This window comes from Adiantum capillus-veneris, chromosome 18 (assembly GCF_014529385.1).
Source record: "Adiantum capillus-veneris isolate H3 chromosome 18, ASM1452938v2, whole genome shotgun sequence".
Taxonomy (NCBI): Eukaryota; Viridiplantae; Streptophyta; class Polypodiopsida; order Polypodiales; family Pteridaceae; genus Adiantum; species Adiantum capillus-veneris.
The window spans coordinates 55,514,817-55,541,778 of record NC_140948.1 but is presented as its reverse complement, the minus strand read 5'-3'; the positions used below and the strand labels follow the sequence as shown (position 1 = coordinate 55,541,778).

Genomic DNA, 26,962 nt, shown 5'->3' with positions numbered 1-26,962 from the left:
AGATGGCTCCTTTCTTTTACCATATCGTCATAGAAAGATTTTAGTAAAATCATGCCGAATTTCACTATCCTTGCAAAGAATTAGGAAAGAGAGAGAGAGAGAGAGAGAGAGAGAGAGAGAGAGAGAGAGAGAGAGAGAATACTGGGCTAAGGAAAATCCTTTATTCTACTGTGGTGTATGCCCCCTACGTATGATTTTGTGCAAACAATGTTTGTGTCGTAGCTTATCATATAAGCATAGAACAGTGTGCTTGTACCACGCTCTCTCATACAGATGCAACAAAAAACATAAGTCACAACTTGACCCACTTACCCTTGGCAGTGATCGTGATTGTATCAGATTGACTTACTTCCGACGATTCACCTTGGAAAGAAAGTCGTTAGATTAAATCATTGCAAGCAATCAGTAGCTTGTTGTGTCCTTGACAAAGTAGCTGGTATTGTAGCGGAAGCGTAAACAATGATGAGGTGGAATTGATTCCACCGTACTGGTACGCCATGCATACAAAGCAGAAAAATAAAATGGTAAGTCCTTGGCTAGAAACTTTGGAAACCGCAATGCCAGATGCCGAAATTGAAGCCTTGCTACACATAAGTACTCATGGAGTTGGAGTGGTCATCTTGCTAACATATACTCTTGCCAATTTACAAGTGTCATAGCCAAAAAAACTTGACCTTGTTGAGCATTCACAAATAATCGACCTTGTCAAATTGTACAACATATTGAAAAGCAGAAAAAAACTTGCAAGGTATGGACCTCTTTATTGTTGTCCTTGACCATACATATTTTTCTTGATCGGAGGAACCTCTGGAAAACTTTTCCTACGAACCATGTTGTAGAAAAAATTGCAAAACCAAAACACGAAATAGAGACACCCCTGTCGGCTTCTCAAACTGCAATAAGTGGTCCGCAATGCCGAGTGCCTTCTTTTCTTCTTGCCTTTGGTGTAGCGGCTAATGCCTCCTATAATCATAGATTTATCTTGAACAACTGGCTATCATAGTTGAATGAAGGTAAATTACATGCAACAAAATCTAGAGGACTTATTGTGGGGCTCCCCAAATGCCAAGCCTTGCTACCTTATTGTAGTGATAGTGAGAACCATAAACATAAATGTCATACCGTGGGGCGGAGTCAAATCGACTAGTGCATGGAGGCTACGAGAGGTTGTTGGTCTCTCAAAACACACACTCAATCCCTATCTACTCAAAGCTAATCTCAAGTGCATGTCAGGTACCAATTGCCAACCACGACACTACGAGCAAATCTCATCAATTCACCAAGCAAAAAAAGTCCAAACAAGACAAAACGTATAAGATGGGTAGGCAATCTAAAGACACATGCCCATGCCCATGCTCTTAAATCCCCCTTTTGACCACTTGCCAAAAACGTGCTTATTATCTATAGGGAAGATTTGACCTAACCATTTTCAACCTCAAATGCACCCTAGAGCTTAGCATTGATGCTCCAACACCCCTCCAATGCATATAATGTAGTTATGTTATGTAAATCCTAAGTTATGAGCAGATCAAGGAGAAGGTTAATTACAACAAAAACACAATTTTACTGCAAGAGAAACACAATGTCACAAAGAGATTTCACATATGAGCACGATGAAGCATACGTCACTTCAAGCAGATACTTCACGAGGGATTTATGAGCTTGAGAAAGAAGAAGGAGAGTACACAGTGCTCTGTAGAACCATCGTAACTCTTATTATCCAAAAATAACTCCTTATGTTTTTACAAAAGTTGGCTTCTATACCTTAGCCAAAGGTTTTGGGTTCAAAAATAAGAAATCTTCAAGCTCGCTCATAGCCTAAGAACTTGCGAATACAATCTGGAAGAATTTAGCCCCATTTTATCTGTCTCATAATCACGAATTCTTTTATAAATTAAATCCGAGAATCAATTAGTTACACGGGCTTTTAGGCTAAAAATGAAATTGATAAAAAAAAGAGATTTTACATCATCGATTGCATATATGGGCTCCGATGCTAGTAGTGTGCTAACATGTCCTCCCCTCCTAGACTGGGTCGTTTGTGACACACCTTCAGGTATCAGATAATGATCTGATTTTTGAGATTTTTATTGCTTCTTCAAGGCTTCTAGAAGATCATAGTACTTTATTCAAATATTCTTATCCACTTTGGCCAAGAACTCTAAATCAATTGGAGTGTTGAGCTCCATTGTGGTGTATTCAACAACTCTGGTATGAAGATTTTCTACCACAGGGCCAAATATTATGGATCTGAAAGTGAAGAACCCCATGTAGAATGCTTCTTTAAAGGTTTGCATGTAGTAAGATGAAAAGAACAACACCCACCCTGGCACAAATGCCATACACTTCATTGGGCGGTTCATTTGACAAATCATAGCAAAGCCCTTGGTTGCCCTCTAAAAACGCTGTAATGGAAATGGACTATGAACATTGAGAATAGCGGAATTTAGAGAACTGTAGTGAGCATTTTTATGAGAATACTTTTAGAAAAAAAAGGGAGAACTTGATTAGAGGTAGCAACATAACCATTACACTTAATTAACTTGGCATGAAAAATACTTTGCAAGAGAGAGAATTAGAGAACTTGACAACAGTTGAGGACCAGATTTATGTGGAGCCGGTCCCCCCTCCAAAAGGCTTTTGTATTATAGCTTCATAAGGAGAGACTTGGTACAATACAAGCTTTGTGCTCCTTGAGACCTTGATGGTGCAATGAAGATAGAGAGATTCATGCACCACAATTATGCCCATAACTTAATCTAATGAAAGCATTAACTTGTCCCTGGCCTCAATCCCAAGACCTCAAACACCTTCAAAGGTGGAGAGAGCTAGCAGGGAATGAGGGTTGGGAAGAGGAAGAAGAAGTATCTTACGAGAAAGAAGTAGTGTCCTCTCGTACCATTACTCATAGAGCTTAGCATAGCATAGTAGCATAGAATGGAGATGAAGAAGATGGCTAGCATAGCATTGAAGCATGGCTCTTGGTTGGATTTGCATTCCATAGCCAAGAGTTGTTGGTGTAGGCTCTCAACTTCTCCAGCTTGGAGAAGGAGATGGTGTTCTTGCACAACACACTATGAGAATGAGTGTGTGTGTGTGTGTGTGTGTGTGTGTGTGTGTGTGTGTGTGTGTGTGTGTGTGTGTGTGTGTGTGTGTGTGTGTGTGAATGAGAGAGGGTATATGGTCAAGCACACCCCCTTCTTGCTTGGGTCGACCCCCTCTTCTAGGTCAAGCCTGAAAGTGATTGGACCTCCTCGAGCCTAGCCAATCACATGCTTTTTGCATTTCAAGCAACAAGGGTAGCATTAGGACAAGTGTCCTTCTACCCCTTTGAGAGAGAGGACTTGAATAATGCTTAAACAATCAATTATATAAACTAAATTCTTATTGGACCACTTTAGAGGTCAACCAATAGACTTTAGGCACTACATGAGGGCAGCATGTGTAGGTGCTTGACATGTGTCCTTATTGCCGCTTAGGTCTTGGGCTTGCCTTGAGTGAGTGAGTGTGTGTTCTCTCTCATGCCCCTAACTTTAGGGCTCACCCCCCTTCGGATTCATGTTGACTTTGAAACACCTTACCCCCTTGAGCACCTTAGTCATGAAGCCCCTCAAGCACCTTAGTCATAAAACATGACAAGCACCTCAAGCACCTTAATAATCAAAGCATGACAAGCACCTCAAGCACCTTAGTCAGCAAGCACGATACGCACCTCAAGCTTGGGCCAGGTTCCCACCTCAAGCTCAGCCCTAGCTTGCCTAAGGTCGTAGGTCTGAGGAACTTCAACACTAAGCTTTGGATGTCTTTAATGAAGCTAACCCTAAGGTCTTTCAAGCTCCATTAGCTAGCATTACTCTTTGACAGACCATCTCTCATTTGGACCCATTCACTTCGGTCTCGTGTTGAGATAGATCCATAAGCACATGTCTATATTCTAACTCTTGTTCTCATTTATTCTCCCACATCAAATGATCCGTTTAATATAAGATAATCATTTGGGTTAGTTAGATATTAGATTTTATGACATTTTCTCTCTCTCTTGGAATCATAGTCGTCTTCCACTATGTGGTAGAGGAGATAAAGCCTTAGTCATTACTCTATGTTTCTTAGCGGGTAGAGGATCCCTTTTTACCCTACAACATCATTCTAGAATGGATGACTAGTCCATTTAGTGCTTGGGAGACTTAGCTGCCGCAAGCATGTCTACTCTTGAGTCCATTTCATTCTTCCAAAGTAGAGTGACAATTTCTACTTGGTGTTTGAGAGATGTCATCATCGCAAACATGATTTTAAGCATGCAACTACTTAAATTTGGCACGATAAAAAAAAGAACTAGTCTTATAAGACAAAAATATTTTTCATTTAAAAAAGTATCTACATTTGCTTACTCTATTGTATCATTGTAAGCATTGACGAGGTTCATACTATCCTTAAGCTGTGTTCCTTGCATCCATCTAGCATCTTCAAAAGGATAATTTTTGAATTTAATAAGATATCGTCGGATAATATTACCATGTCTTAGTACCTTGTCTTCATGTCAAAGAATCCATTTGGGCTGAAGCACCTCTTCTTGATCTTCGATCTCGGGCAGGTCCTCAATGATTAGTTATTGAGGTGGCTCTCCTTTGTAAGGCTTAAGTAGGCTCACATGAAAATCATTGTGAATGAGCCAATGGTTGGGCAACTTGAGTTGATAGGCCATCTCATTGATTGGCTTTAGGATTTGAAAAGGACCACAGTATCTTTTTTCTAGTTTAGCATAATACCTTTGGTGGCCCGTAGGATTTTTGCCCGTAGTTTGCCTCAATCGAGCCTTGGGAAATTTGAGTCAGACCCAATCATTTTCCTTGAAAGCTAAGGCCCTTCTGTGCTTGTTAGCAGCAGCCTTTTGCCTTTGTTGTTGTGAGATGGATATAGCCTCCTTAATCTTTTGGAAAGATTCTTGTAGGTCTCGACTATACTCATCGGCAATGAAGATCTTTCCACGTACCTTAAGTAGCAAGGGACTTTTAGGTCTTCTTTCAATGATTTTGAAAGGTGCCTTCCCCGTAGTAGTATGGACAATGTTATTGTATGCATACTTTACAAGAGGTAGGTACTTTTCCCATTGGGAACATTGATCTACTTTGGTAACATAGATCTTAAGTAGATCTAGTATCGTAAGGTTGGCTATTTCACTTTGTCCATCCGTTTGTGGGTGATAAACGAAGAGAAATTAAGCCTAGTACCTAGATTCTCAAAGAGACCCTTCCAAAAGTTGCTGGTCATTCGAGGATCTCTATCCGACACTATTGATGTTGGAAAGCCATGGTGTTTAAAAATTTGGGATATGAAGAGGGTTGCCATTTGGTGTGCCTTAATAGTATTTTTGATAGGTATAAAATGTGCTTGTTTGCTAAACCTGTCTACTACTACTATTGTCCATATTCCTGTATTCCCATGGATAGACTTGGGCAATCCAAAGATAAAATCCATGGATATGCTCTCCCATGGTGAATTAGGAATTGGCAAAGGTTGGAGCAATCCAGGTTTCTTCCGCCTATCATAATTTGTCTTTTGGCATATCATACATTTTGACACATAGTTTTGTATGTCCGTCTTCATGGTAGGCCAATAGAAATACATCTCTACTCCGTCAAGGGTAGGTTGAATCCCTCGATGTCTTTCATAGGGAGGAGCATGGGATTCATACATCACTTTGTCACAAAGAGAGTGAGTAACCCATAGCCTATTTCCATAGAGAAGATAACCATCCTGCAAGGTGAATGGCTCTTCTTTCTTCCCTAAGGCAAGGGCTGAAATTACATTTTTAAAATTGGGGTCAATAGCATACTCATCTATCATAGAAGATAGATCATTGTGAGTTGCTATGGACATTGCATTGGCTCTTGGCCATCATGATAGTGCATCAGCTACTTGATTGTGCTTGCCAGCAATGTGAGCAATATTAAAATTGAATTGTGAAAGAAAATTTTCCCACCTCATTTGTTTGTCAGAGAGCTTGGTTTGTGTCATGAAGTACTTAAGACTTTGATGATCCGTACATAGGATGAATGGGGTACCCAAAAGATAGTGCCCACAATGAGACTCCTAGAGCTTCCACGATTGAAGATCCAAAAGAGGATGCTCATTGCAGAGGATCATCACTCTCATATGCTTGGGGGAAGGTGAGGGAACATGATGCCTTCATCCTATTTGATCTTGGCTCTACTACAACTTCAGGAGTTGGCCACAAAGTTGGGCATACAAGCTTTCAAGATGAGAGATATTGTAACTGCCGATGGGACTTTCAAGGGACAACAAGCCTCCGTTACTCCCTTGATTGGGAAGTTGAGGCTTCATGTCCAAAGCTACATCAACAAAGAAGACTTTTTCATCTCTCCTCTCCAACATGAGAATGTTATCCAAGGGGCACCATGGTTCAACCGCATGGCTGCCAGCATGAAGTTCCCTGAAAGGAGAATCTACTTCACCTATAGGGAAAAGAGCATGTATATAGATGCTAATGAGTCCAATCATACTATACCACTTGTAAATTCACCTGCTTTTGATTAGTCAATGAAAAGATCAGTTTCCTCGTATATGATTTTTGTCAAAGAGTCTCTAAATTATGCTAATGTTTTAACAAAACAAAGTGGTAGGAATCAAGAAGATATAGACTTGTCTAATTTCCTAAATAGACTCCAAGATGTATTTATCGATGACATCCCTATGAAGTTACCTCCAAAATGAGGGGACGATGACCATAAGATAGAGCTTCTACCCGGGAGCTCACCGCCAAATAAACCTCCTTATAGAGTTTCTCAAGCTCAACAAGAGGAGATTATGAGGCAAGTGCATGAGCTGGTAGACAAGGGGATGGTGAGGCCTAGATCCTCTCCCTTTTCTTTTCCAGTCCTTTTAGTGAAAAAGAAAGATGGCACATACCGCATGTGTGTGGACTATCGAGCACTAAACCATATCACTATCAAAAACAGATTTCCCATACCGTGGGTAGAAGATTTGCTTGATAAGCTACAAGGTGCGACTTACTTCAGTAGGATTGACCTTAAAAGTGGCTATCATCAAATAAGGATAGTGAATGAAGATATTGTAAAGACCGCATTCCGTACAACGTTTGGCCTTTATGAATATCTTGTCATGCCTTTTGGTTTGACAAATTCTCCAGCCATATTCAACTGCCTAATGGAGAAAATCTTTAGACCCTATTGCAAGTTCATTTGATGACATTATCATCTACTCCAAATCTTTGGAGGAGCATAAGCAACACCTCCAGGTAGTTTTTCAAGCTATGAGGGAGAATAAACTTTTCATTAACCAAAAGAAGAGTGAATTTTTCCTCCAAGAGATTCAATACTTAGGTCATATTATCTCTCAAGATGGTATCCGTATGGATCCAACCAAGCTTGAGGTAATAAAAGAATGGCCTAACCCAAGGATTCTACATGAGCTACAAAGATTTATTGGTATGTGTGTATACTATAGATGCTTCATAGCTAAATTCTTCCAAATAGCAGGGCCACTATATGACTTGACCAAGAAAAATATTAAGTACATTTGGACTGCTAAAGAGCAAAGTATGAAAAGATTAAGAAAAGCTTACTTCTCAACCCGTGCTTACACTATCGGATCTCTCAAAACCATTTGAGGTCCAATGTGATGCTTGTGGAGATTGCATTAGAGCAATTTTGCTTCAAGAAGGGCATGCCATAGCATATGAGAGTCAAAGACTCAATTTCGACGAGCGAGTATTGGGCATCTATGAGAGGGAGCTACTAGCTATCCTACATGCCCTCGACACATTGAACTTCATAGGGATGTCATCAATAAATACATCTTGGAATATATTAAAGAAATTAGACAAGTCTAATTCTTCTTGAATCCTACCACTTTGTTTTATTAAAACATTAGCATCATTTAGAGACTCTTTGACAAAAATCATGTACGAGGAAACTGAGCTTTTCATTGAATTATCAAAAGCAAGTGTATTTACAAGTGGTATAGTACAATCGAACTCATTACTATCTATATAGATGCTCTTTTCTATGTAGGTGAAGTAGATTCTCCTTTCAGGGTACTTCATATTGGCAGCCATGCGGTTGAACCATGGTGCCCCTAGAATAACATCCTCATGTTGGAGAGGAGAGATGAAAAAGTCTTCTTTGTCAATGTAGATTTGAACATGAAGCCTCAACTTCCAAATCAAGGGAGCTTGCTATCCCTTGAAATTCCCATCGGTAGTTACAATATCTCCCATCTTGAAAGCTTGTATGCCCAGATTTGTGTCCAACTCCACTGATATGAAGTTGTGAGTAGAGCGAGGATCAAATAGGATGAAGGCATCATGTTCCCTCACATTTCCCCACGCACATGAGAGGGATGATCCTTTGCAATGAGCATCTTCTTTTGGAGATTCGACCGTGGAAGCTCTTGGAGTCTCATTGCGGGCATTTCTTTTGGGGCAAGAACGATAACCATGTCCTTTCTCCCCACACTTAAAGCATTTGTGTTCTTTACGAAAAGCCTCTAACTCTTCAAGAGAGAGTTTGTTTTTACCTTTGTAAACTCCTTTCTCCTTGGTCTTGTTGTTGTTGAAATTGCCTTGGGAAGAACTTTGAGCATTGTTCTTCCCCTTTGCATCATTTTGATCTTTGTTTTCCATGGGCTTGGCATTTCTTTCAGCCCCTTGTTGTAAGTTGACACAAGACGCAACCATAGTGTGGTGGATAGCTTCGGTGATAGAACTAGGCCGTTGGGAGTTGACATACTCGGCCATTTCCTCGAGTAATCCCGCAAAAATTTGTTGCTTTTGCTCAGCAAAGTCTATCTTCTGAAAGAATGTAGCTTTGAGATGTAAATCCCAAAACTTGTCTACATATTTTGGATAGATTCATTGGAAAGTAACTTCAAACTTGGCCATTTGGTGAGCACTGTATCTTTAGTTTTGCTTGAAAGAAATTGCTTCATGATGGAAACTCGTAGAATTTTCCATGTCTTTGGAGCTTCACTGTTGCCACGAAGGCTAGCCCACCATTGACGAGAAGATTTTTGACAGCGCATAGCTACATGATGTTTCTTGGAGGATTCAGTGAAGCCCTCGTCTCCAAAGGCCGCATCAAATTGCTGAATGAATGCCAATACTTTGTGAGTAGCACCAAAGGTGCCATCATAGGTGAGAAAGGAGATACTCTTTCCTCCCTCTTTGAACTTCTTAAGTTTGTGGGACCTTCTCCAAGTAGGGTAGGATTTGCGATGTCCTCTCCTCTTGTATTCTCTAGTAGAATAACCCCTGCTTTTGTCGGAAGAGGAGGAAAGTGAAGAAGAAGGAGAAGAGGGTGATCTTTTTCTTTCCGTTTTCTTCCTTTGTTTCCTCTCTTCCCTTTCAAAATGACGAGGAGAAGGACTATAGTATGATCTTTTCCTCTTGAGGGGAGTTGGGGATCGTTGAGACCACATCTTCAAAGAAATTTGGAGATTCACTTCTTTCTTGTTCATTGGATTCCTCCTCTTCTCTTATCAGAGAGACTTTTCTTTTGGAAGTCTCAACAAGAGGCTTCCTAAGCTCTCTCTCTTCTTGAAGAGGTAGGAAAATCCCATAAGCACAAAGTTGTTGGGTAACTTCAGCTTGCAAGGAGGGTTGCCCATAGCTTGTTGTTGCAACCTAGCAACAAGATAATTCACAAACATTGGGGCATCGTCAGTAGCACCTTCATGTGCAAAATCAAAGTCGTCAATATTCATTCTACTCTATTAAACTTATGTATATGCTACTTTGTGCTTTGGTACGCTCAAAAACCTTAGTTGCTACTCTTGTTTACCTTTGAAAATTAGCTCTCAAGCAACCACACCCATGGTTTAGAGACTGTTGATTGCAAAGAGTAATGGAGAGGGTCTAACATTGCCCGATTGATTATGGTTCCTATTGAGTTTGCTAGTAGATCAATAATGGTTAAGCCAAAGGCAAGCCCCGAGAGACTCCATTATTAAGTCTATAGTTCCTGGGCAATGGTGTACCTCAAACTAAGTCCTTTTCAACTACGATAATAGATCCCTATCCCACTTACCCTCTTGCAATATACAGGTCCAACATTGTATGAACAACTTAAGGACCTCTCTTCTTAAGCAAGAAAAGAGAAACTTGGCTCTGATACGAATGTAACAGAAATGGACTACAAACATTGAAAATAGTGGAATTTAGAGAACTGTAGTGAGCATTTTTATGAGAATACATTGAGAAAATAGAGGGAGAACTTGATTAGAGGTAGCAACATAACCATTAATTAACTTGGAATGAATAATACTTTGCAAGAGAGAGAATTAGAGAACTTGACAGCAGTTGAGGGCCGGATTTATGTGGAGCCGTTCCCCCCTCCAAAAGGCTTTTTTATTATAGCTTCTCCCATAAAGAGAGACTTGGTAAAATACAAGCTTTGTGCTCCTTGAGACCTTGATGGTGCAATGAAGATAGAGAGCTTCATGCACCACAATTATGCTCGTAACTTAATCTAATGAAAGCATTAACTTGTCCCTCGCCTCAGTCCCAAGACCTCAAACACCTTTGAAGGTGGAGAGAGCTAGTAGGGAATGAGGGTAGGGAAGAGGAAGAAGTATCTTACAAGAAAGAAGTAGTGTCCTCTCATACCATTACTCATAGAGCTTAGCATAGCATAGTAGCATAGTAATGGAGATGAAGAAGATGTCTAGCATAGCATTGAAGCATGGCTCTTGGTTGGATTTGCATTCCATAGCCAAGAGTTGCTGGTGTAGGCTCTCAACTTCTCCAGCTTGGAGAAGGAGATGGTGTTCTTTCACAACAAACTATGAGAATGAGAGTGTGTGTGTGTGTGTGTGTGAATGAGAGAGGGTATATGTTCAAGCACACCCCCTTCTTGCTTGGGTGGACACCCTCTTCTAGGTCAATCCTGAAAGTGATTGGACCTCCTCGAGCCTGGCCAATCACATGCTTTTTGCATTTCAAGCAACAAGGGTAGAATTAGGACAAGTGTTCTTCTTACCCTTTTTGAGAGAGAGGGCTTGAATAATGTGTGGAGAGAGGGTATATGGTCAAGCACACCCCCTTCTTGCTTGGGTGGACACCCTCTTCTAGGTCAAGCCTGAAAGTGATTGGACCTCCTCGAGCCTGGCCAATCACATGCTTTTTGCATTTCAAGCAACAAGGGTAGAATTAGGACAAGTGTTCTTCTTACCCTTTTTGAGAGAGAGGGCTTGAATAATGTGTGAATGAGAGAGGGTATATGGTCAAGCACACCCCCTTCTTGCTTGGGTGGACACCCTCTTCTAGGTCAAGCCTGAAAGTGATTGGACCTCCTCGAGCCTAGCCAATCACATGCTTTTTGCATTTCAAGCAACAAGGGTAGAATTAGGACAAGTGTTCTTCTTACCCTTTTTGAGAGAGAGGGCTTGAATAATTCTTAAACAATTAATTAAATAAACTAAATTCTCAGTGGACCCCTTTAGAGGTCAACCAATAGACTTTAGGCACTACATGAGGGCAGCATGTGTAGGTGCTTGACATGTGTCCTTGTTTGCTTGTTAGGTCTTGGGCTTGCCTTGAGTGAGTGTGTGTGTGTTCTCTCTCATGCACCTAGCTTTAGGGCTCGCCCCCCTTCTTGTAGGGATCATGTTGACTTTGGAACACCTTACCCCCTTCAACACCTTAGTCATGAAGCCCCTCAAGCACCTTAGTCATAAAACATGACAAGCACCTCAAGCACCTTAGTCAGCAAACGCAACAAGCACCTCAAGCACCTTAGTCAGCAAGAACGAAAAGCACCTCAATCAGAAAGCACGACAAGTACCTCAAGCTTGGGTCGGGCTCCCACCTCAAGCTCAACCCTAGCTTGCCTAAGTTCCTATGTCAAAGGACTTTTAACACTAACCTTTGGAGGTCTTTCATGTAGCTAACCATAAGGTCTTTCAAGCTCCATTAGCTAGCATTGCTCTTTGACGGACTATCTCTCATTTGGACCCATTGACTTTGGTCTCGTGCTGAGATAGATCCATAAGAACATGTCTATATTCTAACTCTTGTTCCTGTTTATTCTCCCACATTAAATTATCACTTTAATATGAGAAAATAATTTGGGTTAGTTAGATATTAGATTTTATGACAAATTCCATCCATGGGGCATTTATCTGCTTTGCCTATGGAAGGTTTGGATGAGAGTGACAAGCATCTTGTCTATCTTAGTGAACATAATGCATGCAAGATTTGGAATCTACTTGAAGATATCTATAGCCTTCAGTAATGTCTTGAGCATGTAATCCTCCATTGCCCTGCCCTTTGATGGACTTAGTCTGGGGTAGTTCAACCATGTTGGATGAACTACCCTAGACTAAGTTTAAATGATCAGTTTAATATGAGAAAATCATTTGGGTTAGTTAGATATTATATTTTATGACAAATGCCATCCATGTGGCATCTATTTGCTTTTCCTAGTGGAAGGTTTGGATGCAAGTGACAAGCATGTTGGCTATCTTAATGAACATAATGCATGCAAGATTTGGAATCTGCTTGAAGATCTATATAGCCTTCGGTAATGTCTTGAGCATGTAATCCTCCATTGCCTTGCCCTTTGATAGACTTAGTCTAGGGTAGTTCAGCCATGTTGGATGTTTCTTGAGAATGAGTTGATGGTTGCCCCCATTGCATACTTTAGGCATTGGACAGAAAGGTGGATCCTTTCCAAATTTTGGTGAAGCTTGAGTGTAGAGGATCAGGTATCTTGGATGTCTCTTCAACCAATATTTTCTCCAAGCCGGTTGTTGAATCTACAATGTCCACAACTCGATCTTTCATTAGTCGTTCTTTTGCCTTGAGGATTTCATACTTCACCAAGGAATAAGGTAGAGATTGCTAGTACTAGGTTTCTACGATTTTTTGGAGATAAGTTGACAACATTAGAGGAATGTAGAATCCATTGCTCCCAAACCATGGATTCTTTCTAGATATCTTCCATCTTAGCCTCTATATTCACCTTGAGAGCTTTCTCAGCTTCAATTGTGAAGCTATCTATAAGTCCTTGTTTTGCTTCAAGCTCTATTGCTAAGGACTCTGGTGGCATGACAATGGGATCTGTGTCTTCTTCAGACTATAGAAGTTTGAGTGCCTCAATCTCTAGTGGCACTAATTCGGGTAGGTCTTCTTGTATTACTTTCTGCTTGCACTTCAATTATTCCTGAGCTGCTGCTAGGGCTGCTTGCAAATCAGCTACCTGCTTTTGATATACTTCTTCTTTGGTCATGAAGGAGAGTGAGAGCTCCCTTCTTTACATCTTCTCAAGTTTAAGCTCTATCTCTAAGTCCTTATTCCTTTTTTGCATTGCTTGATATGCCAGATTAGACCTCAAGCAACTCATTTTGATCTTTCAATCTAGCTTCAACTTATGCTGCTTGGAGATTTTCTACCTCTAGCTGAGTGTATAGCCATTGAGCATGAGATTTAGTGTCTAGTAAAGCAGCACTGACCTTTTGTAGCTTCTTTTTGTGTCCTTCACTAGTTGTTGTCAACTACTCCACAAAGGTGGTCGTGTTTTGTAGTTTGGACAAGTGATGAGTGCTAACTTCCTTTAAACTAGCAATCTCCACCTAAGATTTCTTGTACTCTTCTATAAATGCATTGACCGCATCAATTTGGGCAGTCAGATGTACATTTGCGGCCTCAACTTGTTTGACCTTTTCTTTCTTAGCATAGATTGCAATCTTCATCTTTTCTACTATGTAGTGTACAAACTACACATATTCTTCTATTTCTTGCATGCTGGTAGGTTGCAAAGTACTAGCTTCTTTCTGGTGAACTTCTTGTAGTGTAATCTGTTGTGCTGTCTCTTCCTCTATCTCAACTGGGGTTGTGTCTTTTGGGGTTGACTCTTTGAGTCCCTCTTGAAACTCCACTTGTTATGTAGACTCTTGTCGGTCTTCAGGTCGCTCTTTATTTGTTTCCATCTCTATCTTGTCTTCTTTTTGGGTGGCTCTAGTAGTGTTGGGCTCTATGGACATTGGTTTTTCTATCTTTTCCTCTTGCTGGGTTTCACCATACTTTCTCGCTTTAGTTTATTGTGGAGAGGTGCATCTACAATGATGGGAGAAGAGGGTAGATCAACTGGCTCTGTTTTTTGTTTTTTAGAGGTACCCACTTTTTTTTTTTTTTTGTCTCTCTTGCTCTTCTTCTTTGTAGACTTGTTCAAGTTTTGCAAGAGGATCCATTCCATAGAGAGGATTCTTTGTTCTGAGCTTTCAAGGGTTAGGTTGCCAAAACTCCTCAAAATCACCTTGTAGTCCTCTTTCTCGAATGTGTGATTCCGGCGAGTGAAAATGTACGAGCAATACGAGCACAGAATGGGAAAAGAGAGAGAAACAAATTTCTTTTCTAAGAGTATTTCGTAGAGAAATATATTAAGATAACATCTAAAAGGTGCATCCACATCAAATTCAAAAAACTAGCAAAATCATAATCCACACACACACACACACACACACATTGAGTTTAAGCATAATGATGAAGCAACAAAAGAGACATTAAAGACCCAAGAGTGCACCCATAATGTCAAACCAAAAGAAATCTCATTTTATTGTGCAATCCACTTCAAACATAGGTGATAACGTTAATACAATGTCATACTAAAACATTAATTACAATATCCAAAAACATTCATGTTGATAAAAAAGTCCACATGGATAGAACATCAAATAAGTGAGGAATCCCAATTCTCAAGCGAGTATTTCCAAGCGGACAAGAAACTGAGCGAGCATAAGCAATGAAAAAGATTAGATCAAGATCTCAATAGTTACTCTATTGAGTATAGTGTAGCAAAGTAACCATGTTGCATCTCAAATAGTGTCAAACAAAAGAGCCATACTCTTCCTTTAATGTGTTCACAAACATTAAAATAGTCTCAAACAAAAGAGCCATACTCTTCCTTAATGTGTTCACACACACATTGATACACAGTCATATCTTGCTTTTGTACCATCTTGCTGAGCACATTCCAAAACTCTATTTGTGCAAACTTATTCTCCATGGTAAATTCACATGTTGCAATTGTCATAAGTTCGTGCACAAAAAGATCAAAATATGGTAACTCAAATGCCACATGTCCATCATAATGTGTAGGTAGCTCTTGAACTTGAATGATATCCTTTGCTTTCTTGAGTGCCATGTGTACGTTGTGAAGGCATTGCATGTAGTATACCAACTACTCTGGAGGGACCATCGGACTATTACTAGTGTGTCCTTCATTCCACTGCCTTGTGTGCTTTCAATAGCAATGCGAACCTTCTAGAATTGACATTGGCCATGATTGAAAAGGAGGATTTGTTCACCACTAGCAAGTTCAGTAGCCTTTATCTTCACCTGCTCTCCCATTAGAGTTAATGGATGCAAATTGAATGCATTAGTTATTTCATAATGTTGTATCACAAAAGAGATAGAAAGTGAATAGATGCTATCGTCAAACATAAGAACAATCTTGTGGCCACATTGTCGTCCATAAATGGTAGTAGAGAGGGAGAAAAGGAATCAAACGGGTGTGTGTGTGTGTGTGTGTGTGTGTGTGTGTGTGTGTGTGTGTGTGTGTGTGTGTGTGTGTGTGTGAGAGAGAGAGAGAGAGAGAGAGAGAGAGAGAGAGAAACAATTGATACTGCAACGTGAGCCCCTCTCCTGGATTGCTTGCTTCCTCTTTGTCGTGGATCTCTCTCTCTCTCTCTCTCTCTCTCTCTCTCTCTCTCTCTCTCTCTCTCTCTCTCTCTCTCTCTCTCTCTCTCTCTCTCTCTCTCTCTCTCTCTCTCTCTCTCTCTCTCTCTCTCTCTCTCTCTCGCATTCAAGCCAGACTTCATTATCTTTATTAACTGGGAGAGATGAAGGGATCGAATGAGAGGCATTTGGTCAGAGAACAGTGGAAAACTTTTGATGTAAATAACAACCAGAACAGGCATGTTTTGTAATCAAAACTGACTCATATCCTCAAGGTAATGCAATGAAACATGATACAAGTAAATTGACAAAACAGTAGTAGCAGGCACAACTTACACGACAAAACCTTCCAACCAAATAAAAGGTTTTTACGAACTTCTCAATTGGCATACAAAGGAAGTGAGTGTCAATATCTGCTCCAAGTGATGGAGGTACAACGATCATTGCTCACTTTGTCAAGAAAGCCGAGAAAACAATGTTGTGACCAGGGTCGGAAAGATGGGCGGTAAGGTTGTCAATGGGGCTAATGCCCGTGTAGATTGCTTGGAACCAATCACCCATAACGGCCAACATAGCGAGTATGTCATTCTTTATCTCCTTAGTCCTAAGCTTCTTGATCTTCTCAAGAGAACCAGAGCCCCAGCCGAGAGGGTCGAACCAGAAGCCATCGGGATATCCAACATCTCTCCCTATTAGCTTGTTATTGGTGAAGATGGGGTCAGTATTCACTGATCCTGGAGTAATGATGTTTGCCCATCTTCGGCCCTTAGCTCAGCCTAAGAATATAAGCTCCACTACGAACAGGATAGTCATAACTGTGAAATACTCGGCCTTTCCAGCTAAGTACCAGGATGGGGTGTTCAAAATTCTTGCTTTGGAATGAATATTTCAGCAGCACCCAACATAGCCACAAGAAGATTTAGAAATATTCTCATGTAGGAAAACGGAGTCTTTTTTCAGTGTTTTTCATACCATGCATAACATCATGAGCTTCTGCTGGAGAGGCACCACATACCTAGCTAGGTATGATTGGGGGCAGCGGACCGGCGGCCCCCCCATCGGGCCGGCGGTCCCCTGCCCCCAATCGTACCTAGCTAGGTATGTGGTGTCTCTCTCACAGAAACTCATGATGTTGAGGTAATTCACAATGTGGGAATTATTGTGAGAATTTTTCTAAAACTTCTTGTGAGAATTTGTCTAAAACTTCTTGTGAGCCCACCTACAGTCCACTATCTCTGATTACACAAACCACTTGAGAAGCTCAGGCTCGGATCCAAGACCAAGGGGGTCAAATCCAAAGTCCCCACGTGGGCTTCCATCAAGCCATTCCGAAGGAATGCTGCCAGGAAACCGCAAGGCCTGTCGGTTTTCGCCGTCGAAACAGTGAGGGCCCTCTTTGATGGAACAAATGTAGCTTCTACGGGTGCAGCACACAATGCCCATCCAAACACAAAGGAGCTCCTGCTCATGATGGATGTTTCCATAGCTATAAGACTGGTAGAGGAGCACACCGCGAACGCCATAGCCACAAGCTTGCAGCAGTGATAAATTTCAACTACTGCTCTTTATTCTGTTGGGCGCCCACAAGCACAATGACTCTCTCTCTCTCTCTCTCTCTCTCTCTCTCTCTCTCTCTCTCTCTCTCTCTCTCTCTCTCTCTCTCTCTCTCTCTCAGTTTTAAAAAAAAAACTCTCAGAAAGAGCACGTGCTGGCGCGCTCTCTTTCAGAGAGTTTCTTTTTTTAAACTGAGAGACCAAACCTCCATATTCTCTCCGACCCTCTCTGCTGTAAAACTCTCTCTCTCTCTCTCTCTCTCTCTCTCTCTCTCTCTCTCTCTCTCTCTCTCTCTCTCTCTCTCTCTCTCTCTCTCTCTCTCTCTCTCTCTCTCTCTCTCTCTCTCTCTCTCTCTCTCTCTCTTTGTTTAATTATCCTGAGCAGGAACGAGTCGCGGAGCCAGAGTTGGCTTAGAAGGGGCTGCCTACAGAGGTTGCCTAGACGGGGCGGGTCTGCAGAACTGAGAGAGCCGAGCCTCGCATGGAAAGGTGAAAAGGGACGCCTGAAGGAGGCTGCTAGAGGTGGCAGGCTGCAGAGGAAGGAGAGAGAGAGAGAGAGAGAGAGAGAGAGAGAGAGAGAGAGAGAGAGAGAGAGAGAGAGAGAGAGAGAGAGAGAGAGAGAGAGAGAGAGAGAGCGCATATTGTTTTTTCTGCTTGACATTGGCGTGATGTGAGGGACTGTGAACGCGTTTTGAAGGTGCCCCCCGCCCTTCGTTCCCGCATGAACTTGGGACCGCTCTTCCTTTGCAAGTCATTGTAGGGTCATATATGATGGCACAGAATGATTCATGGATCCAAGAGTTTGAAGATGCAGTATGGCTTGCAGAGGATATAGCAGCTTGCATTGCAGAGCGCAACTCCGTAGCCCTCGTTGGCAGTGGGTCCCGTGCTGCTAACAATTCCCGCCTCGTTTTTGCCACAAGCTAGTAATACATTGCTCTCTCTTTGACCTCCTATGCTCACTCAGTCATCTCTTAGTGACATTGCATGTTTGCTCTTTTGAAACTTTGTGTTGTGGTTGTCTGTGAATCCAAAATTGCCTCACTTACTAATGGATCCCTTAAAGTTTTCCATGTGCTCAATGGCACTCTGATCGTATATGATTGCTTGTTGTGTCTTGATTGCAGACGGAATATCACCATGCTTGGTACCCACCTTGACAGCCTTCAGTCCCTCTTGAGCAATCCTTCCCTCACCAAATCTTTGAATGAAAAGGACTTAAGCAAACAACAAGACAGATTTCTGAGTCTTCATTCTAGGATGAATCAGATGTCAAACAGCCTAAATTCCTCCCAAGCTTCTAACATGATTAATCTATTGGGTCAGGATGGGACAGGGGAACCTAAAGAGAACAATAGAACAATAGGCTTAGATAACTATGGAATTGCTCGGCTTCAATGACAGTCTGACAGATCATGCGGGAGCAAGATGATGACCTTTTGAATCATGAAGAGACAGTGACAAGCACAAAAAAACATTGCCTTGGCTATAAATGAAACGTTGGATTTGCACACAAAGCTTTTGGATAATTTAGATGATGACACAGACAGAACAAATACACAACTGAACGCTATGCAGAGGATGATAGGCGTACTGGGGAAGAAGACAAGCAGTGGGTGTTCAGTGATGTCCCTCATCTTCATGGTTCTTCTGATTGTGATACTAGCCCTTGTCATAATTGCGTTGATCCGATATTTGTGAGGTATGCTAGCCCTCATCATAATTGTGTTGATCGGGTACTGTGTGAGGTGTCTTTGTGCGAGCAAAGGATTGATGGTGAGGTTTCAGTATGTGGCCCTTTGGAATTCACAAGCTGTTGCTGACTTCTAAAGTGACTGCTGGCAAAAAAAAAAAAGGTTTGACAAATAAGTAATGCATGTAATCATCATGTCTCATGATTCTATGAAAGCCGCCTCAACATTGACCATGGTCGGTGATTCAAAAGGAAGCTGTAACATAGCGTGTGTGTATGCTATGGGTAATTTCTTGTTTGGAGGACCACCTTTTATCAAGGTTGAACTACTTTTTGCCTTATGTGTAAGCAAAGATTGGTATCCGGTTTGTTAATACTGAATACCCAGCAAGACATGAGATGTCTTATTTTGTGACGTTTGTCTTGAATTAGAGTAACGGATTAGTTTTTTCTTTATCGAGAGAGAGAGAGAGAGAGAGAGAGAGAGAGAGAGAGAGAGAGAGAGAGAGTTATTTCATGCACCATGTGGGGTGCCTGGCATTTTCTAAAAATAAGAGGGAGAGGGAGAGTCAACGGGCATTTTTGAAATCGAAAAGGACATGATATTAAGCTGAGACACATTTTTCCCAAACACCTACGACGATGCCTTTTTAGAAAATTCTAGGCATATAACTCTATAAATTTTTGTTGTTGTTTTTGTAAATTGATTAAAAATTTCCTATATTGGTCAATTGAGGAAAAACATGATTTTATTGTAACAAAAGAAGCCTTTCATAATTAGTTATGGTGTTTGTCCGTGATGTGTTGTGTAAGAAGGGTGTCTTTGTATGAAGATCACAGCCTTGTAGAGTATAGATAGGACAAGATGACATGGAAAAGATGATTGGTGTATAAATGAACTAATGAGGTGCAATAAATTGCTATCAAATTGATGCGTCTAAGATGAGGAAGGATGCACATGCTCTCAAGTATAAAAAATGACAATCAAGAACCAAAGTACTAGACATAGGAGCACTACAAATGACCTTACAAAAAGAAACTTACGATGACTTGAACATTAAGTACAGAGCTAGAGCTCTTATTATTCTATCAATCTTACTTTATGCTCAAACATGTGAAGCCCAAGCGAGCCTAAGAGAGAAGATAATATTTTCAAATATTGTGTTTATTTTCTTAAAAGTAAACTTTGATGTTTTGGAATTTAGGAGGTAGTCTATTCATCGATAACCCTTTTTGTTGTGGTGCATGAATATATAACAAATGATAAATAATCTATTGACGATAAAATTTACTATATCGTGTCCAAACACTTGCTCGGGTTTGTCCTTGCTCGAAAAAAATTGCTCGGTGCATGGTAACACTCCAAATAAGTCTAATGCAATTTATTGCTTCAAAGAGTGCATAAATAAGAAATTGTAGATGTCAATTCACCTTATTTCCTCTTTCCATATTGAAAGAGGGTTGCATTCCAATTTTATGTAATGCCAATACAAGAAATGTGATCACCTAAACAAGACAATGACAATCATCTTGAAATTCTTAAGACCTACCTTACATATGTAATGCTTTTGAGTATAATAAAAGTAGCAAATAGTATACCTTGAATGGATGAGTATACTTTGTAGATGTCATGTATGTCTCCGAGCAATCTAAGATCCATCTCAATCCCACCACTAAGCCTGCACGTGAACTCATACGCTCCACCAAAGCAATGGATAAAAGTGGGCAATAATATCCACCCCATGTCATCCATCACTGTGCTTGCCGCCAAAATAGAACACTTGACATGATCCTCAGACAATGCATTCCAAGTAGGTAAGCCATCAGATCCAATAATGATGTCACATATAAGTTATCTTAATTTTTATAGGCATGCAAAAAAAGAAGAAACAATAACATTGAGTGGAGGTTTGAAAGAAACTTGTAGGAAGATCTATCACACTTAAATCTTCACTCCAAGCACATGGTTTAGAATTTCGTATTTTTCCATCCCTTCCCAAGCTCATATAATACTCATGCATCACTGCAAAACCCTCCTTGAAGTTCCCTTCAATGAACTCTTTTCCTAGCACAATAAAATTGTAGTTCCATACTTTTACTTCTTTCAACAAAGTTCGCTTATCAAATGAATGAAAATTAGCAAGTGGGATGTAGATTGGAGAGCCCTTGTTAGACTTCTTTGTGGAAATGCTTCCACCAACCAAAGATTTCATGTCTCTACAAAAAAAAAAAATCCACATTTTAACATAGATTGTAAATAACTAAAAATCACAAAACACGAATTCACCATTCAAAGAACTTACTACTTTGTTTGTGGATGGTGGACGGCCATCCTTCTTTCCAATAGTTTGAGCATCTTGATCATCTTTTTCCTTGAGTGCTTTTAATTCCTCATCTACCTTGTCCCTTTGATCAAGAGTCATTTCTTCCATAAACTCGGAATCTGATTTGCATTCCCCTTTCATATGTTTAAGATATGCCTCTTTCTCCTCTTCCAATACTCTCCTTTTTTCCTGTCAAGCCACCAAGGACAGCCCTTACGCTCCCAAGCATCCACCAAGATAGCTCCATCAAGTGAGCAATTCTCTCTAAATATGGTCGATGTAAACATACAATACGTGGGTAGAGAGATGATTGTCCAAGCTTTGCAAATGTCTGGCAAGCATGTATCTTTTTTGTAACCAAAAGATGCATCAAAAACCTACAAGTGACACCTACCAACAATCAAGATCTCAACAAGCATCACTTAAAGAAGCTTTGATATAAAGCATAGACAAGTAAAACATACCTATAGAGCAATCGATGTGAAGAGTTCTTCAAATCCACATGCTTACTTGGGGCGGTTCCTACATTCGGAAGTCATAAAATAGCACACCTCGTTACCTACTCACAATGTCACTAAAATATGCTTGCAAGCTCACACCCATGGGAAGCTCTACTTTATTAGTGTCTGTAGTAGAATCCAAGACTTGTTGCAAAAGTCTAGTGGCATCTTCTAAAAGTTGATCCATCCATACCTCTTTGGCCAACCAAGAAATGTATTGATGGTCTCCAAGTGGCATACCATAGCTTTGATGAAAATTTTCATCTTGGCCCAACATTTTTCGCATCCTCAATTTTAGCTCAATTGGGACAACTTTTCAATAGAAATTTTGAATCTCTCATCTTCAAAAGGAAGCTTCCACGATATTTCAAACTATTCTTTTACATTAGTAACCACTGAGAGATTCTACAATAAAAACAAATTAATATTCTAATAAAGTGAGAAACACATTCTTGTCAAGTTCAAAACTCACATGTGTCATTTTTTTTAATTGTAAGTCTTTATCACACTTTTTCATGTTGCAATAGTTGCCCTCAAATGCTCATCCTTCGGTAAATTTGGAGGTATCTTGTTACAAACCAACTCATAATCTTTTTTCCACTTTCCCTACAATTAAAAACAAGGCATTAAATTTAACCACTATAAAGGACAATAATTCAATGCAAAACCAATAAAGCACATTAATTTTTACCCCATAAACCAAACGATCGAGAATTGGTTGAGTAAGAGGATACCAAGTTCTCTTTCCACTACTAGCCTCTTGTGCTCTTGTCCTTACAATAGACCTTTTCTCAGCTTCATCAAAATCTTGTGAAAATTGCTTTTCATCACAAGCACATAGTGTACTGGTATGGAATAAATAATCTTTCAAATTGGTCTTTACTATGGCTTCTTCATTCATTCTGAAAATAAAATACAACATCATACTCATAGCAATCAATTTGAAAACCAAGAAGGGAAAGAGAAGGATAACTCACATGTTCAATCTTTGTAGAGTAGCCACTAACTTGAGTTCATCATTCGGAGAAGGTACTATGAATTGAGCTTGAAGTCGTATATGCATTCTTTTGTTGTTTTGATATATCTCATTTATACATTGCATCCAAGCCGTCGTTCTGTGGTTGCCTTCCCAAACAAAGAGCATTTTGTTGCTGAGACGTGACCACTTTTCATCCTTCTTGAGCTACTCTTCAAGCTCTTTGTTAACCAAGCTCCAATTCTTTTTCCCATGTTTCAACAATATTATCATCCACATCTTTCATTGTTCCATTGGGCATATTAACAGATAAAATGAAACTATCCTTCATAACAAAGTACCCGTGATCTTCAAGAACTCGTTTAGGCAAAGAGAGGTCTTGTCTCAACTCCCTCACCCCCTCATTGACGATACAACGACACAAAGGAACAAGTAACATCATGACATGATTCATTGTTATACTCTCTAAAAACTTTGAACCTTGTGGTTTATTTAAGCACATGGGAATAACATCCTCTGAATCTTCTTCTTTCTCATTGCTTTCAGAAACCGCATCCTTTGTCACTATAGAATCTTCATTTTCACCATCTTTGACTTTACTATCGGGCTCTATGATCTCCACTTCCTGCTCAATGTCGACATCAACATCTTTGTTTTTCTTTTTTGCAACTCTTTTGTTTGAGGTTCTACTTGAGCTCTTTCTTTTTCCTAATGGACTTGATTGCAAACAAGAAAAAAATAAAAGAAAATATTAATAGTTCTACATGTTCTTTGAAATGCATTTTATGATGACCCCAATTTTCAAGAGAATTTTACCAACAAAACGCTCAAGGAAATGATCTTTTTTTGCCAAAGCACTACCATTACCACAACTTAAAACATTAAAAGTCATCAAAAACTTGAGCAAAAGTGTCTTCCAAAAAAGTGCCATGGAGAAAAATTGGTGTTGAATTATGGGTTTCGTTGGCGAAACCCACTAGGCAGGGCATCTAAATTGGGTTGTTAGAGCCGGAGTCAATTGTCTGGGAGCGGAGTCACCGTGTCAGTCATTCAACAACGCAGTCAGTACACTCAACGTGGTGCTTCTACAAGTGATGGTGCAAGTTTATTATGACGCATTTGCACTTGAACTCTCTCTCAGTCGGGATTTCCTAAGCTCTTGCCAGCAATAGTCGATCCCTAATGCACGTCTTATCAGGGAAGTTGTGAAGGAAATATCTAAAGACTTTTTACTGAATCAGCATATCAGACAGCGATAATGTAGAAATATCTGAAGACTCTTTACTGAATCTCTTGCCAACACTGTCTCCTTTCTTGGCCCACATTGTCTCTTCTTTTGTTGACCTATCTAGCTTCATGATACAATGTCACCATATTGTATTGTCTACACTCCCAGGCTACAGCTCCATAGCAGGGGACGGCTATGATGATGATCGAGTGCTTGCCACTCAGGAGACCAAATCTTTGCTCCCCCATCTCACACACAACTTCAATATGGCGGTCACAAAGTCCCTTAAAAGGATTGGATCAGAACTGATCCTACACAAAGTTGATAAGGCTTCCAAAATAGAAGATGTCCCACAATCCCCACATAAGATGTCCCACAATTCCCACATCAAACATGAGCTCCTGTGGACCAATTCTGGAAGATGTCCCACAATCCCCACATCAAACATGAGCTCCTGTGGACCAATTCATCCCTCCAGTCATCACAACCTAAAAAAGCCTAAACACAACCATATCACAGAGCTGATTCCCTCAAGTTTCAACCAATAAGAGCGTTCCACCCAAACACATCTTTTTATTGCTGACTCAAGACGAGTTGGTCTATGTCCTGGTTTGAACTTCAAAAGTGGTATATTCCCCAAGGAGCCTCTCCCCAACTGGTAAATCAAAGCACCCTACAACCGTTTTGCACATTCAACCATTCTGCACATTCATCCATTCAGGACAATCTGCACCCAGCACATTCAGCCATTCTGCGCATTTCTACAATCTGCACGTATTTTGAGAGCCCTCAATAGGGTTTCACTCCGAACTGGAGATAAACATTTATTGGCCTTCTGAAGGGTTTTGCCAATGAAACCCATTTGAAGACCTCCCATTGTAGCTTATGCTCCTCTTTTGCAAAGCCCTCAAAAGGGTTTCGCCAACGAAACCCATTGAGCAAGGCAAAGCAGTGCTTGTGTGTGTGTGTTTGTTTGTTTGAGAGAGAGAGAGAGAGAGAGAGAGAGAGAGAGAGAGAGAGAGAGAGTACCTTGCTTCTGCCTTGTGTCATGTTCAAAATAGTTTCTTCTTTGCTTTCGTCTTGTGCTTGCCGACCTTGTCTGTACAATGAAGATTTTGTGTATATAAGCCTGGAACTTGAAACGAGCTCCTTCAAGAGAGGAATTGGGACTTTGTGCCTATAAGCTTGGAACTTGAAACGCACTCCTTCAAGAGAGGAATGGGATTTGAACTTGAAGCGTATTCTCAAGCGTGGAATGGGACATTGAGAGAGAGAGAGAGAGAGAGAGAGAGAGAGAGAGAGAGAGAGAGAGAGAGAGAGAGAGAGAGAGAGAGAGAGAGAGAGAGAGAGAGAGAGAGAGAGAGAGAGAACAGTCTTAAGAGATAGTTAATTTCATTGAAACAATCCCTAATGACATGAAATAATACTATAATGTGTGTCATGAGTTGAAGGAGAGAATCAAGTCATTTAAAGCCCAACTCATATAAAGTCCAACTCTTAAATGATGAATTGATATGTTTATCATTTGATTCCAATTTAGTAGAGTGTGAGTTTCATGCAAAACTCTATTGAGCAGAGTTGAGCGATAACCTGTTGAGCACAGTTGAGTAGAGTGGGAGTTTCCTGCAAAAAATGAATAGTGTTGTGATTAGAAATGAAAGGAATACAAAACAAGTAGAGTTTACTACACAAAATGGGGTCGTTGAAACTTGAGGTCTCTAAGCAAGAGTTTTGATTAGTATTGGGGTTCAGAGAAGATAGTATTTGGCTTCACCAGATCTTTGGAGTTGAAACAGATGGCTTGTCGTTTGAAATGCCAACGACTAGACGAGGAGACGTCAACATGTTTCAACTTGATAGCAAATTTGGAAGAACTTTTGTGGTGCATGGTAGCCTGACAAGCACAATCACCTTAAAAGAAGAGTCATTTGTGCAGACAGGTGCATTAAGTAGTCAGACTTCAAGTTTTAGTGTGATAAACATGCTCAGAAACCTTCCTGAACAAAACTCCCTTAAAGTAAGCTTCTCATTGGTGGCAGAGATACAGCAGGGTACAGAACTCCCAAAAAGATATGATGGAAACATATTATCTGAGTTTCCTTTCAACGTAACAGGTTCCAGAACTGGTGGAGGAGAGAATAAGCTTGATGGACATGTTTGGACAGATGGGATTACAAGCAATGTTTCTGGGTTTCAAGGGACTGTAAGAAATAGAAAGTGTGGTGTGGCCACCTACAATGCATCAATCACATATGCTAAGAATTTTTGCGATCACAAGAATTAAATGAGAAGCATTGGGTTGGGCGACTAGCTAAATTTTTCCCTGCTGGCAGCAGTACAAATGGGTTTGGTAGTTTAAAATGTTTCTTTTGCTCTATGTCACCCATGTGCATTTCTTAGTGCTTGTGCAAGCTTATTTATTGTTTTCCCTCTATTTCTGAAAATATACAAATAAGTAGAGGAGTTATACATCTTGGATATCACATGCACCCTGTGGCAGAGGGTGTTACAAAACAAGCAATGGTTGAGGTCCAGACAAGGGTCAGGGAGCTAATTGCTAAAGACTCTATTGGGAGACCAAGGTCAATCCAACAAAAAATAGCGAAGGAGATTGTGATGCAATTAGTGCTCATTGGAGACCATTCAAAAGGAAAGAGCCTTTCAAATAAAGATATGAGTGATTTGTTAGCAAAGTTGGCACCTTTTCTTGACAAGATAAGATTATCATGATGGACAAAGGAGGCTCAGGTAGAGATAGGTCAACCAGTGGGAGATTATGATGGAATTTTCAAGTAAAAAAGAGGATTGTTGTTTGACTTCTTTTAGAGCATGGCCTTTCCTGGAACGCTGGAACTCTCAGGATTTGATAGATGTCATATATTTAAAATGTTCACATAGGGGCCTGGAAATGGTGTAGAACTTGTTAACAAAATGAGACCAGGAGGTGAACTTGGAAATTCATGGTTATGATTTGAT

At 40.4% G+C, this 26,962-nt stretch overlaps 2 protein-coding genes and 1 pseudogene across 2 annotated transcripts; all 3 read right to left on the bottom strand.

Moving 5' to 3' along the window:
• Positions 1-16,159: 16,159 nt before the first annotated feature.
• LOC147435698 (photosystem I chlorophyll a/b-binding protein 2, chloroplastic-like) lies at positions 16,160-17,235 on the bottom strand (annotated as a pseudogene).
• Positions 17,236-20,380: 3,145 nt separating this feature from the next.
• Positions 20,381-22,074, bottom strand: LOC147435697 (uncharacterized). The gene is made up of 7 exons (XM_086487765.1): positions 21,882-22,074; positions 21,747-21,804; positions 21,572-21,659; positions 21,236-21,471; positions 20,880-21,175; positions 20,558-20,637; positions 20,381-20,464 (listed from the first exon to the last, which is right to left on the bottom strand). Exons 1-7 carry the CDS (start codon positions 22,066-22,068, stop codon positions 20,381-20,383), a joined length of 1,029 nt encoding a protein of 342 aa, XP_086343891.1. The 5' UTR covers positions 22,069-22,074.
• A 472-nt stretch (positions 22,075-22,546) lies between these two features.
• Positions 22,547-23,540, bottom strand: LOC147435696 (uncharacterized). The gene is made up of 3 exons (XM_086488016.1): positions 23,523-23,540; positions 22,760-23,479; positions 22,547-22,684 (listed from the first exon to the last, which is right to left on the bottom strand). Exons 1-2 carry the CDS (start codon positions 23,538-23,540, stop codon positions 22,985-22,987), a joined length of 513 nt encoding a protein of 170 aa, XP_086344142.1. The 3' UTR covers positions 22,547-22,684; positions 22,760-22,984.
• Positions 23,541-26,962: the final 3,422 nt, after the last annotated feature.